This window comes from Nelusetta ayraudi, unplaced genomic scaffold, assembly GCF_046127955.1.
Source record: "Nelusetta ayraudi isolate G7.1 ecotype Tasmania unplaced genomic scaffold, CSIRO-AGI_Nayr_v1 ptg000026l, whole genome shotgun sequence".
In the NCBI taxonomy this organism is placed as follows: domain Eukaryota; kingdom Metazoa; phylum Chordata; class Actinopteri; order Tetraodontiformes; family Monacanthidae; genus Nelusetta; species Nelusetta ayraudi.
Genome location: NW_027466076.1, coordinates 3985060 through 3997884, shown reverse-complemented (window position 1 = coordinate 3997884; position 12825 = coordinate 3985060). Strand labels below are relative to the sequence as shown.

The 12825-nt window shown below is 44.6% G+C and overlaps 1 protein-coding gene across 1 annotated transcript; it reads right to left on the bottom strand.

Moving 5' to 3' along the window:
• Window positions 1–756: 756 nt before the first annotated feature.
• On the bottom strand, window positions 757–12547 carry zer1 (zyg-11 related, cell cycle regulator). Its single transcript, XM_076029176.1, has 16 exons — window positions 12411–12547; window positions 10863–11081; window positions 10597–10747; window positions 8688–9142; window positions 8087–8260; window positions 7896–8010; window positions 7591–7737; window positions 7152–7325; window positions 6712–6927; window positions 6394–6435; window positions 6092–6211; window positions 5741–5856; window positions 5433–5621; window positions 5076–5173; window positions 4523–4625; window positions 757–4220 (listed from the first exon to the last, which is right to left on the bottom strand). Exons 2-16 carry the CDS (start codon window positions 11036–11038, stop codon window positions 4133–4135), a joined length of 2364 nt encoding a protein of 787 aa, XP_075885291.1. The 5' UTR covers window positions 11039–11081; window positions 12411–12547; the 3' UTR covers window positions 757–4132.
• Between the last annotated feature and the right edge of the window lie 278 nt (window positions 12548–12825).

Sequence of the window (12825 nt, the reverse complement as noted above, 5' to 3'; positions counted from 1 at the left end):
GCCAAATAGAACAGGAACGATGCTCGAGGCGCGCGTCTCAAATGCAAGGCTCAGCTTCTAGATCCCCTTCCCATGAGGCTGACCCGTTCCCCCCCTTGTGTGGCTGAGGCGGTGGGGGTCCTGAAAGCTCCATTGCGACGATAGTGGTCGTCCTTGAGCTAATGCACTGAGGGCCATCATGATGATAATGGCAGGATATCAACTCAAGTCATTTCAATGAAGAGCGAAATCCCTTCAAAGACAGATTTTGTTGTAACTTTGCTTCTGTTCGTTTTCAATTGACATGAAAGCCTGTTTACTACATATGCCGTGATATGCTGCCCTGAGAGTGTTCAGATGCTCGGCACCCCAGGAGAACTCCTAGCACGGTGGCGCAGTGGTCAGCGCTGCCGCCTCACAGCAAGACGGTCGTGGGTTCGATTCCGGGCCTGGGACCTTTCTTTGTGGAGTTTGCATGTTCTACGTGGGTTCCCTCCGGGTTCTCCGGCTTCCTCCCACACTCCAAAAAACACGCACGTGAGGTCAATTGAACGCTTTAAATTGTCCGTAGGTGTGCACGTGAGTGTGAATGGTTGTTGGTCTCTATGTGGCCCTGCGATGAACTGGCGGCTCGTCCAGGGTGTCGCCCTGCCTTCGCCCTAAGACAGCTGGGAGAGGCCCCAGCAGAGCCCCGTGCACCCTGAGCTCGGGAGGAAGCGGGTATGGAAGATGAACGAATGAATGAACGAAAACCCTGCAGGAAACACACGGCTTGGACACGTTTTTAGCACTCCATCTTTATTGCTCAATTCATATATTTACACTCATGGCCTGCTACTTTTTAGATTAGAAAAAAAAACAACCTGTCGTTCTATAATAGGGATCAGATATTCTTCACTGGTTTTTAGATTACACGTAGCAGTAACAAAAGAATCAGTGACAGTGGCAACACACTTCATACACATTCTGCAACTACACTCGGTGAGTGTTTGTGACACAGCAGTTCTCCGAGGCTGTGCTTCCTCTTAGCTTTTACTCTTTTTTTTTTTTTTTTTTTTTTTTACTCTTTATTTAGCTTTATAGTGAATGGTCAGTCAGCAGTCACTACCTGCCGCCGCCACTGAAGTCCATTGGTTTTTATTTCAGCTTCAAACAATAGTAGAACTGAACTGGTGGCTCACCCACGATGTCCAGGTGAGCCACCACTTTACGTTCTCATGCTGTGGTTTTGAAGAAGAAAGAGAACTTTTTTTTTTTTTTTTTTTTTAATAAAATATGACACCCCCCCCCCCACACACACACACACACACAGTTCCAGATGCACCGCTGCTTACTGGGACACCGTAAGAGCACAGAGCTCACTGAAGGATGGCCGTTCCTTAAACCACACCAAGACCAAACTGTACATGAGAACCGGGGGGGGGGGGGTAAAGTCAAGTCAGCAGGTAGATACGACACAACTGGTGCAAATGGAGCACAATCCTTGAACTGCAATGAAAACCAAGTTAATGACTCATCAGTGTATGTGTGTGTGTGTGTGTGTGTGTTCCCAGCACTGGCTGTCGTCACCACCTATTGAATGACGTCACTCAGCAGTGTAGGGAAAGAGTTCACTTGTGTTGAACAGCACAGTCAATTCCAGTTAGTATTCCTCGACTACAGTGTGCTAGCAGAAATGCAGTGGGTTAAAAAAAAAAAAAAAAAGAACAGGGTTGGCGGGGGGATATTGTGGCACTGACATTTAGAGTAATGGAAATAGGTTGATGATCATTCAATGCCATCTCTCTTCTCTGGAAGTTTCTATAAATTATAAACCAATGGGATCTGGACCGTGACACCAATGTGGTAAGCAGCAGCTTTTAACACAAACTTACAATGACACTTTTTGCGCAACTGACAAAAGGTCAGTATAAAGAAATTGTAATGCGAGTAAAGTCGTTTCAGACCGATTAACCTTGGTCGCAATGTGAATATTACCTTAAAGCCGCTAGAAGTGTCTCCAGTAAAAGGTAAAGCTTATATGGTGGATCCTGAGCACAGAACTACTGCCAGAGCAACAGAAGAAAAAACACAGGTACTTATGAAATTAGGGTTTGTTTGTTTAAAAAGAAAAAAAATGAACAACTGTTGACCCTTCTTATTAAAGACAGCTACCCCAAAGATTATGGTAGGTTACATCTTTATTGTGCCATGTGGTAGGCAGGCATCCATTTGGGAAAGCGTGAAAGAGTTTTGTGAACTGTGGCCGCGAGAAGAGAAAAAATAATGACAGTAATGTTGCAATATTACGAGGGATATTTTTTTATTTGTTTTCATTTTGAGGTTTTAAGTTGAAATTTCGTGAATAAAGTCACAGTTTTGTGAAAAAGGTTGACGTAAAAAAAAAAAAAAAAGACGAAATTTTGTGAATAAAGTAGAAATTTCATAAATTGAGTCGACGCAGGTGTATCCCTCAAGGTTCAGCCACAGGAATCAGGAAACTGCCGAAAACTGAAGTACTCCACTCGACTTGCGCTCAGAGCCGTCCCACTTTATTTGCAACATTTTGACTTCACGTTGACATTAATTGCAAAATTTCGTTTTTATTCAAGAAATTCCCTCTTTTTTTTTTTTTTTACGTCAACTTTATTCTCCAATTGGAAACTTGAAAAAAAAAAATTCTATCTGAATTTTTTCTCTTCTTGTGGCCCTGATCCTCTTCCGTACATCCGTTTAAACCCTGCACAGCAGCTAAAGGCAAAGGCTGCCACAAGCCTGAATCATTGACATGTGGAAGATGCATCAACGCAACATGTTGAACAAAACGCGGGAAATCACGTGGAGCTTGGAAACATGGGCACCAGGCAAGACAAAGAAGAGGGAATGAACGAGTGATGAATTCAAACGGCCTGATTGGAGTTCAATCCTCTGAGGAAACAGAAAAGTCTGTCGATCGCCGAACTTCTTTTCTTCGGATGTCACAGTAATTGGAGCGAGTAGCTTGATTCGATTAGGAGTCGGCACACGACTGAGCTCCAGCACCAACGTTGGGTCACACGGTGTGACTCACAATCACTGCGCCACTTCCTCACAAAGGTGCTGGGCGTCGTATTAAAGGTCAGCGCTACAGTGCGGATGTAGCATAATGGAAACCGCTTAGAGTGGAAAACATCGGATCGGCTTAAAGCGCCGGGGCGAAAGGAGCGCAGCAGCCGTGCTTCAATCTAAAAAAAGAACAACCTCCAGAACCCCCCAGACCCGAGCGCGAGTGTCTGAGGTGACGGCTGGACCTCTGGTACGCTCGGCTCAAACCAGCGACGTCGCAACATAAATAGAAATAATAGATTGAGTGTTTACAGTGATAGTATAAAACAGACACGCGGCCAAAACTGTGAAACAAACAGAAATATTTACATATATAACAAGAGGAAGTCCATGAGGGTGGCGCCGCAGGGGACTCGCTGGCTCCCCCCCCCCCGACCCCCCCCCGTCTGCCTACTGAGGGTACTGCACCCTACGACCACGGTGGCTAATATTTAGGGCGCACGTGTGGGGCAGCTCGGCGGTGTGACGCAGCGCAGGACATCGGTTCAGTTCAATCAGGGCTTCGGGTTCGACGGCGACCGCAGTCCGACCGGCCAGAACCAGGGCGGGACTTTCATTTTTCCATTCTCCAAGAACGGCTCCACTATTTTTACTCCGCCCCCCGCCCCCCCTCCCCCCAGTCTCTTTGTCCTATCCGTCTTGCGCACGCACACGCACGCACACACACACGCACGCACGCACGGCAAGAATTAACAGTCTTCTAAACCCCACGGTCCTATTTGAAGAGATGTGTTGTTCATGTGCAGCAAAGAGAAGCCACTCTCACCGGGAAAACAAAAACAAAAAAACAACGACACACCACCTCTCGATTCTAAGTGCTGTGTATTAAGGTTTTCTTTTTTTCTTTTTTTGTCTCGTCCAAACTGCTGCTATCAAGTCTCGCTCGGTGTGCCACAGTTTCTGCTCTAGCAAAGAAGAATGATAAGAATAATGCACACAGTTGAACCTTGTGTCACAAACATGATGATGATGATGATGAGGAGGAGGAAGAGGAGGAGGAAGAGGAAGAGGAGGCCCTCCTCCGGCTGGGATGCTCGTTCACCGCGTTGGCGCCCCCCCCGCCTGGGCGTCAGCCCCTCTGTCCGTAGTTGGCCTCCTGGCCGTGGTTGGTGTCCATGGGGAGTTCCTTGAAGCTCTCGCACTGCTGCATCACTTTGCTGCAAAGCCAGGAAGAGTTCCACAGGTTGACACCACGAAATGATCGAACGCAGGCGTGGACAAACTATGCTTCGCCGAACTTGAAGAAAATGATATCAATGGGAAGGTGGGTTTTAAAATAGCTGCATTTCATCTGTTTTTCAGAGTTGTTTCAATAATCGTTCCATCAAGCAGGTTTTACAGTCGTTCTCTTTCTTCAATGATTTTCAGGTTCACCACATTCTGGATTCCACTGTGAACGCCCTGCTGGTTTCTCCACTAGGCCTGCTGAGTGTGTGTGAGCGGAGCAGCTGCTGCTTACCTGGCCATGTCCTTGGTTTCTGGATGCGAGCTGTCCAGTTCCAAGACCTTCTCCAGAAGGCTGAGTCCTCCCTCTTTGATCAGCAAGGGACAATACTTGCTCGCTGCACACCACAAAAACAAATGCAAAAAAAACAAAAAAAAACAAGCTTGGTCAGTTGGATTACTGCAAAAGTGCTGTAATTCAATGCCAGTTACTTTGTTCTGTGAGGTCTGGCAAACACTGGATACTGGAGGTTTAACACTGTGAGGTCTAAACAGTAGAGAACATTTATGCAAAATATAGAAAAGTCATCAAAATGTGATGAAATGTTACTACTGTTACATCTTCAATGGGGTAACTTGTAATTGTAATCAATTACATTTGCAAAGTAACCTTCCCAATGCTGAAAAATGAGTTTTGCAACATCGGTCTATGCCAAACATCAAAATTCGACACATCCAGGAATCCGTACCAGATTATTATTGTTCTAGCTGAAACGTGTGTGTGCACTTACTGCATGTGACGCTCACAAAGTTAACTGTAAATGTTTAAAAAGCCTGAAGGTGCTTACGGTAAACGGACACCAGGTTGTAGAGGGCCCACGTGGCCCAGTGCTGGCTGACAGGTGAGATGCCCTGAGGCAACAGTCGCAGGATGGGTTCGAAGGACCTGAGAGCATCAAACCACAACAAGGAAGGAGGGCTGTGAAGACCCTGCAGCTGAGCCCAGCGGCACCATGAAAGGACGGTCGAGGGATCGATGCCGACCGGACAGAATCTCGCACACATTAAATACATTTTTTATAATTGCTGCTAAACAGGTAGTACCCGAAAAATTAGAATATCAAGTAATACGTGCAGAAATACAGCAACCTCCGGGGTAGCACTTGTATATATTTTGACTGTGGAAGTGAGAACAGGTTACTCACCTGTAATTGATGTTGCGCTGCGAGCTCACGTCCCAACTCTGGATGGCATTCCACATCTTGTCCATCACCGTGTCCCTGCGCGGCTCCTCCACCAGCCAAACCTCCGGCCCGTCAAACATGATGTGCGAGAGCACGCCGCACGCGTTGTAGGACACCTCGATCCCGTCCGCCTTGCTGTCCAGTAGGTTGCTGTCACAGCAGTACAGGAGACAAATGTTAAGAGGACCGGCGTAATTATAACACAATCAAATTGACCTTCTTTTTTTTTTTTGTTTTTTTTTTCGGCCTAGATGGAGAAGTCCTCCCACCTGAAGACCGTGACGAACTGTGGAGTGAGCAGCTGTGGCCTCAGCGCTTTGACCTCGGCAACGTTTCCTAAAAGCCCCAACATGTTGCGGTGAAGCTCCTGCTTGTCTGGAAACTCCTGAGGAATAAGATTGTACACGTACGATGATTGAGGAGCCGGAATTGCACCACAGAGCCTTTATGAATTTAGTAGGAAACACAATTCAATTCAATAAGTTCAATAATTCCTTGACAAGACCCAATAGAAAGTGGACGAGCGTTTTTATTTTTGTGGAATAAATTTGGGTCACGACTTCATGATAAGGAAAAAAAAAACAAAAACTCGCTAATGGCGTGAGTAATAGTAGCCTCACCTGCAGGCACTCCAAGAACAGGCTCATGCCTCGACAGTTGAGGAACATCTGACAGTTATCAGGCGTCTCATCGGTGATGTTCCACAAGGCGCTCCAGGAAAACTCCATCACCTGGTCACACTGGGGAAGATTTACAACTCCATGACTGAGGATTCTCATATGAAAAACAACCATTATTGCAGCCATTTATGTATTTTTTTTATTCATTTTTTTTAATGTATGCCAACCAAGAAAAAGAAATGCTCCACTTCATCATGGAGATATCAGATTGCTATAAATAGAGCAACGGGGAAAAGACTTACCATCCTGTCCTGGAGTTTCTTCTGAATTAAATTCAACATTGTCTATCAAGAGGGAAGCGGAAAAGAAACTTTGATTAGATATCCAGCTGGAATGATCCGGCAACCATAGTGTTTGCACAGCAATCCCAGAATATCTGTCCTGGCCCTGACGTGACTCATCATCTAAGACTGAAGTCCAACTAGAAGGGCCTTCTTGAGGTTTACCACAGCCTGAACGGAACGCATGCATGTTCCAGTGCATGCATTTGCAAATGTAATTACGTGTTGAGCTTGTTGAATAGACATAATTAATGCAACTAAATGATAGCTGATATTTACCTTGACAAAGCCCATCTTTCCCACAGCTTCCTTGTGATGATTGTCCACCTGACAGACTAAAGCGTTGCAGAGGTGCACAGCGATCCTCTGGATGGACTCATCCTGTCTGGCCGGCTCCAGGATTTTCAGCAGCAGCTGGTTGACCCGGCTGTACTGAAACTCCAGCTCTTCAGGAATGCTGAAGTTGCAGAGAGTCAAGCAGCAGTTCCGCTGGACCTGTGAGAAGGAGACTTTTAGCTTCTAAAAAACAAACAACAACAACAACAACAAGCTATTGAATTTGTCCAAGAGACAGATTCACAATAAATGGCGATCAACGTAGGTTTCCAAAACGTTTCCAGGATCAAACATATTTCCGTTGATCCTCTCCCTCTACTGAAATGCACACAAGAGGCAGAAGGTAAAGAACGAGCTCATCAGGATGCGTGGTGCACACTTACAGTGACTTCCTGATAATGTTCCATTCCGTTAAGGACCACTTGAATGACCTCTCTGCGCAACCGCACACTCTGGTCGCTGCGGTACTCTGTGTTGGTTAGGTAGTATAGAGCGGCACTTCCCGTCACTTGGATGCTTTTGTCATATTTATGGCACTTTAAGGCTGCAATGACCAGCTGGAAAAAGACAATATTTGTTGGAGTGGCATTAGAATAGGACTGCACAATATTAGAAAAGTCTGCCATAGTCGTGTTTTGTCCACTCGCGGTAACTAATACAGCGCTAGCACCTTGATGTTGTACAAATGTAGACACCACAGAATGAATGAACGCGCTTTCTAAGACCGTGCTAACGAAACTTTTATGCAGCATCCCAATACAAGATATCAAAAGCATAAAATTCAGTCCTTTATCCAAACCTTAATAGCTAAAGTCATCATACCTGCAAAGCTCGAAGCAGCTGGCTGCAGTGTTGTATCCTCGCAATGTCAAACAGTTGATTGATGGCTCTATGGGCAAGCTCAGGGCGGAACTCTGTGTAAGCCTCAATGGCATTCAGGACCTGGTCTTCGTTCTTGGACCCGCTCACCTATAGCAGCCCAAAGCAGAAATTCAATTAAATATACAGAAGTCGAACACAAAACACAGCTTGCTAAGAAGGAGGACCAGAGGGTGCGTTCCAATAATATACCATAATTCAAATGTACACAGTATACTGTATATATGGACCCTTTATATGACCAGTACCTTATAAGCAGGGATATGCGTCACATTACAGAGGGTGGTGTCATATAAACCCAGAAACTGCAGGGGCCTCTTCAGCTCCTGGAAGGGATAGATGCTGCTCTTGCAAGGTTCAACGCTGAAAGAGGAAAAAAACAACTTGATTAAAACGTTGTCGTTTATCTGAAAGCACGCACTTGGGCGTTGTCACCCACCTTGGACGACCCATCGCTTCTTCAAAGTGCGGAACTGTGCAGTTGTCGAGCATTGTGTGGCCCGAGATGTCGAGGGACACCAGATTGACCAGACGCTGTACAATGGAGGTCAAGATCTTTCTGGTCATCTTAAACTTTGAGGCTCGCCGGCTCTCTCGTGACACATCGAGATGTCTGGAAAGATTGAGAGTTCGTCTGGTAATTCATTTCATTAATGGGATTACAAATATGTCATCAAACATGCATGGGCAAAAATAAAAAGGCAGACTGTCTGAGTCGGTCTCGAAGTGTTTTGAGTCTTGGTTACTTCAGTGTGATACAGGACAATTGCGAGGCGACGCAGAGACAGTGTTGACAACTCTCTGGTAAGAAACGTGGCTATTGAGTGTCGCAGTGATTGAAGGCTTGTGTTTATTTATTTTTTTCTTTTATTATTAGTTAGAATTATTATTTTACCAATTCTTACTGGTTAAAACATTCTTGGAAAAAAATGTCAAGTTTTTTTTTTTTTTTCTTCAACCCCTTTTCCTCACAAAGTTTTGTACAATGAATGAAAATGAAATCCATCCCCTTAATCTGTCTTCTTCCATGTCAGCCTCACCTCAGATTGGTCATCTCCACCACGGTGTTGACCACCTCGTCAGACAGGTCCACGTTGAAGAGGACGAGAGACGCCAGTCTGTCTTTCCACTGGGTGAGGAAAGCCGTTCGTAGCAAATGTACATTGGAAAGATCTATGGAGGTGAGGGACTTGAGAGGTTTGAGAAGGTTCTCGACATCCGCCTCGTCCGGCAGCCCTCCCAAGTTAAGCAACCTCAGGCGGTTAAACCCCTGGAAGTTAAAATCTGTTTCTAGCGCTTGTCTCGACACAGGGCTGTCGTCGTCCTCGTCCTCTGTGTCTTCGTTGCAAGCCAGTGGGGCACCGCCCTTGCGGTAAAAGATGCCACTGCAGCCAAAAAGACAAAGAGACACTAAAGTCTCACGGAAGCAGGTCAGCGTTTTCAAGCTGCGGGACGAGAGGCTGTTGCAGTAGGTGAGGTGAAGCTCAATCAGATCCTGGGGAGACACAGAAGACAAAAATATCAGGGAGGTGACTCTGCCTACACAGCCATACACATAACAGGAAGTCCCCGACACACCGTACGTCTTATTTCATTCCATTCACAATTGTACAAAGGTAAAAAAGGTTGTCCAATGTTGTAATGTTTGAGATATTTCACTTGAGTCTACCAGGAGTGTGTGTGCAGCACCTGAACAGCGCAGCTATTTTATGGCCTTTGGAGAAAAGCAGCATGTGCGACGCAAAGAGGGAGAAACAACATGAGTGGCAAGTGGGGGAGGGGTGACAGTGAAGCCACCTTCAGGCCAAAAGCCATTTGGAATGTTGCAGAGCTAAATTTCTATTCTGGACGGTGCAATTTTGACGAGAGTACAAATTCTATTTTTGGTGGTGGCATTTTTCAACCCAAAAAACACAATTATTGAATTATCTGCCCTGAGATTTTGAGTAAAATATACATTACTGTGACTTCCTACTGTCCCATTCATGACTGTGTGTTACTGACAATGCATTATGTTTTTATGTCTGGTCATTTATGGCCGGTTTTGCTTGTTTTTGCCGTCTTTCCCTCCCTGCCGCCGTGCCTCTCACCAATATTCCCCTCTTTCTCTTCCCTCTGTCCGGTCTGCCCAGCCAGAAATTCAGTTTTAATAACAAACAAACACATTGGCACAACAGGCAGCTCTAGAACCAACCAGTCTGGCTCATGCCCTCTGGTTTCAAGCTCTGCCATTGTAGAATTAATCATCAATACATCAAGGCAAAATATAAACAACAACAACCTTCTGTCCCTAAAAAAAAGAGCTTTGGCTGAAAACATCACAGGCAAAGAGACTTTCAATAGGGTTTTTTTTTTTTTTTTAGTGTGTGTGTGGACCATGGTTTTCCTTTTCTTATACACAGGACCACAGACACTGTCAAAAAATGGAAGACAGCTCTCTGTGCGAGAAGAAAAAAAAAAGCGCAGGCAAGTCAATGAGCCGCCTTTGTTGGATTGTGCAGGAACAACAAAGGTGGGTTATTGGCAGACCTACTGAAGCAACTCTGACACACAACTCTCTGTGTGTGAAAAGAGTTTTGATTTGGGAAAACTACAAATGTCGCACATCACAAAGAAATGCACCATCCCAACATGAAGGAAGTGTGCTGGTGGCAGCGTCAGACTATGGGGCTGCGTCTGAGTTGTCTGGTTAAAAAGCTCATCATCAACTCAGAAGAGTGTTTATGTTTTTGAAAACAAAGATGTGGATGACTGCGAAACCTAAATAGATCTCAGCAATAGGACTTCCAATCACCGTGCATGCGTTTATGTTATTGCGCACACATGCATATGTAATTACTTATGCACTGGAATATATGGATACTTTTTGCTAAGCTGAGATGCACCATTCAAGCAGCAGTCGTTTGCGTAGCCTTGATTCTTTCTCCCTGGAATCATTGAAAATCTTACTTGTTTTCTTATGGCCTCCAGATCTCTGTCACATACAAAATCTTCTTTGAGCTGAACCCGGGTCAGCCTGGTGCTGAGAGGATCCGAGAACAGTTGGAAGAAGCTTTCCTCTGGTTTGAAGTTGCTGTCTGTGTGGACCAACTCCATATATCTGTAAAAAATAAATAAAAAATAAAAATAAATAAAAATGAACCAAAGCCTCTGCGTTCACAAAACTCTGCGACGTCACGGGTTGATTTAAATAGAAACGATCTCCTGTTACGCACTTGTTGACTAGTTTGTCACATATTTCACTTGGAAGGAAGATGTCTGGGCGCAGGCACAGCTTGTTACCAAAGCCCGGGTAGCACACAGTCGTCCTGAGGTTCCTCAAGCAGAAGACTGTGGTGAGAGTCATGAGGCTGTCGGGGTTGTCTCCTGCTTTGGCTGCCATGGTAGCCATGCTGCTCCGGCTCCAGATGAAAGACGGGCGAAATCAAGGGAACCTTGAAAACACAGGAGAAAGGGTCACAAGTTGTGTTTGCGAGGGACTGCTAGTGGGTGGAATCACAAGAGTGTTGGAGTCAGGATTAATTCCTGCAGACTGCGAGGACGAAATGAAAGTGAAACAAACGTGCGTGAATTTAGGAAAAATACACAAATAAAGTCACGTTCAGATTACAATTATATGACATAACAATAATATTTTTTTCTACTGGTTCTGCTGCTGATTATTTAGTCCATCTTGTGTAAAGTGTACCGTCCACACTGTCATTTAACACAGCGATAAGACACAGCACCGACTGACACTCAAAGGTGAAACCTGAACTCATTCATGCGATGTCACTGTGTGCATTTCAGAAACACTTAGGTCCTGGCTAACGATGACTTTCCAGGTTATGAAGTTAGTTTTGCTCAGTCCTCAAGTTGTCTCATTAAAAAGCAAAAAAGTTTCAAAATAAAGACATTTTTGTGTCATTTCTTTAAATGAGGGCGCTGACAGTTTTATTGTTATAAACACTATTTAGTCACTGTGTGAATTTTCTTTTTTTGGGGGGGGGAAAGGATTGTATTTAAATGTACAGGCACTTTTTTTTTTTTTTTTTTTTTTAATAGACCAAAAAAAAACCTCAACAATAATAAATACATAACAACACAATATTGTTTTAGTGTTCAATTTGAGCTTGTTTTAAAATATATATATATATACTGTAGTGAATGAACAATGTGTTTTGGTCACTTTGTTCCACGCCAGTGCAAGTACTCCACAAATTATTTATTAAATAATCAGAAGACAGAATCACTGTATTTTGCTAAGTTAATTCACACATACACTTTTCCCTGTATCAATGTCAAATCATATTTTACTATTGAATCAAATCAGACTGAGACCTAAAGCTCTTTAAACCACAGTCAGTCGTTATTTGAGCTTGCAATTGAGTCCAGTGGTAACTGCACTGTGCTGATACTACGCTGAGCTAACAAGCTACACTGGTGAACCTTTCACTTTAACAGCAGACACATCAAAAAAAAAGCTACAACGCGGACTGACAGACGACGACTTGTCGTCTACTCGATCACGCAAAGCACACACGCTCAAAAGCACCGACTGTTACTCAAAAGTGAAGCCTGAACTCGTTGATACGATGTCACTGTGTGCATTTCAGCATCACAGTTAGCTCCTGGCTAACGATGACTTTCCAGGCTATGAAGTTAGCTCACTTAGCATGTGCTGGAGCTAGCGCTAGCTGTGCTTTTGAGTGAGGAAGGAAATGCAGGGTGTGAGCGCAGGGTCAGCGATGTTGGAGTGCGGAGTTCGGCAGGCGGTGCTCTACCTTAGCCTTGGCCAAGGCTGTACGTCTCGATGACAGCGAGGGGACAGCGGTTTTATCTACCAGTCTTCACTCATTTGCTTTGCCTTTTCGCCCGATGTCAACAAACAAGCTCCTCCTACTACTCGGACTACTCCTCCCCTTCCTCCCCGTCGCCTCGTCCTTCTTTTCCTTCCTTCCCCTCCTTTGCCAGATGTGTAGTATGGTCGAGTCTTTTCATTTTGGAATTCTTGTCATCATGGATATGTCAATCAAATCAACAAAAAAAAGTTGTAGAATGTTATCACGTATTATTGCAACACTCATCAGTTAGTTAGTCGGTTAGTCAGTTAGTTAGAGTATTATCGCTCTCAGCACTCACCTATTAATTAGAGTTCATGTACAACTCTAATACTGACATTTTATTTATTTATCTATA

Excerpts from the sequence above, each read along its gene's own strand:
- zer1 (XM_076029176.1), bottom strand. The coding sequence starts at position 11,038 with ATGGCTACCATGGCAGCCAAAGCAGGAGACAACCCCGACAGCCTCATG. Across the intron at positions 9,143-10,596 it reads TGGAGGCCATAAGAAAACAA|GATCTGATTGAGCTTCACCT; the intron begins GTAAGATTTTCA and ends GTGTCTCCCCAG. Across the intron at positions 8,011-8,086 it reads GAAGCGATGGGTCGTCCAAG|CGTTGAACCTTGCAAGAGCA; the intron begins GTGGGTGACAAC and ends TTCCTCTTTCAG.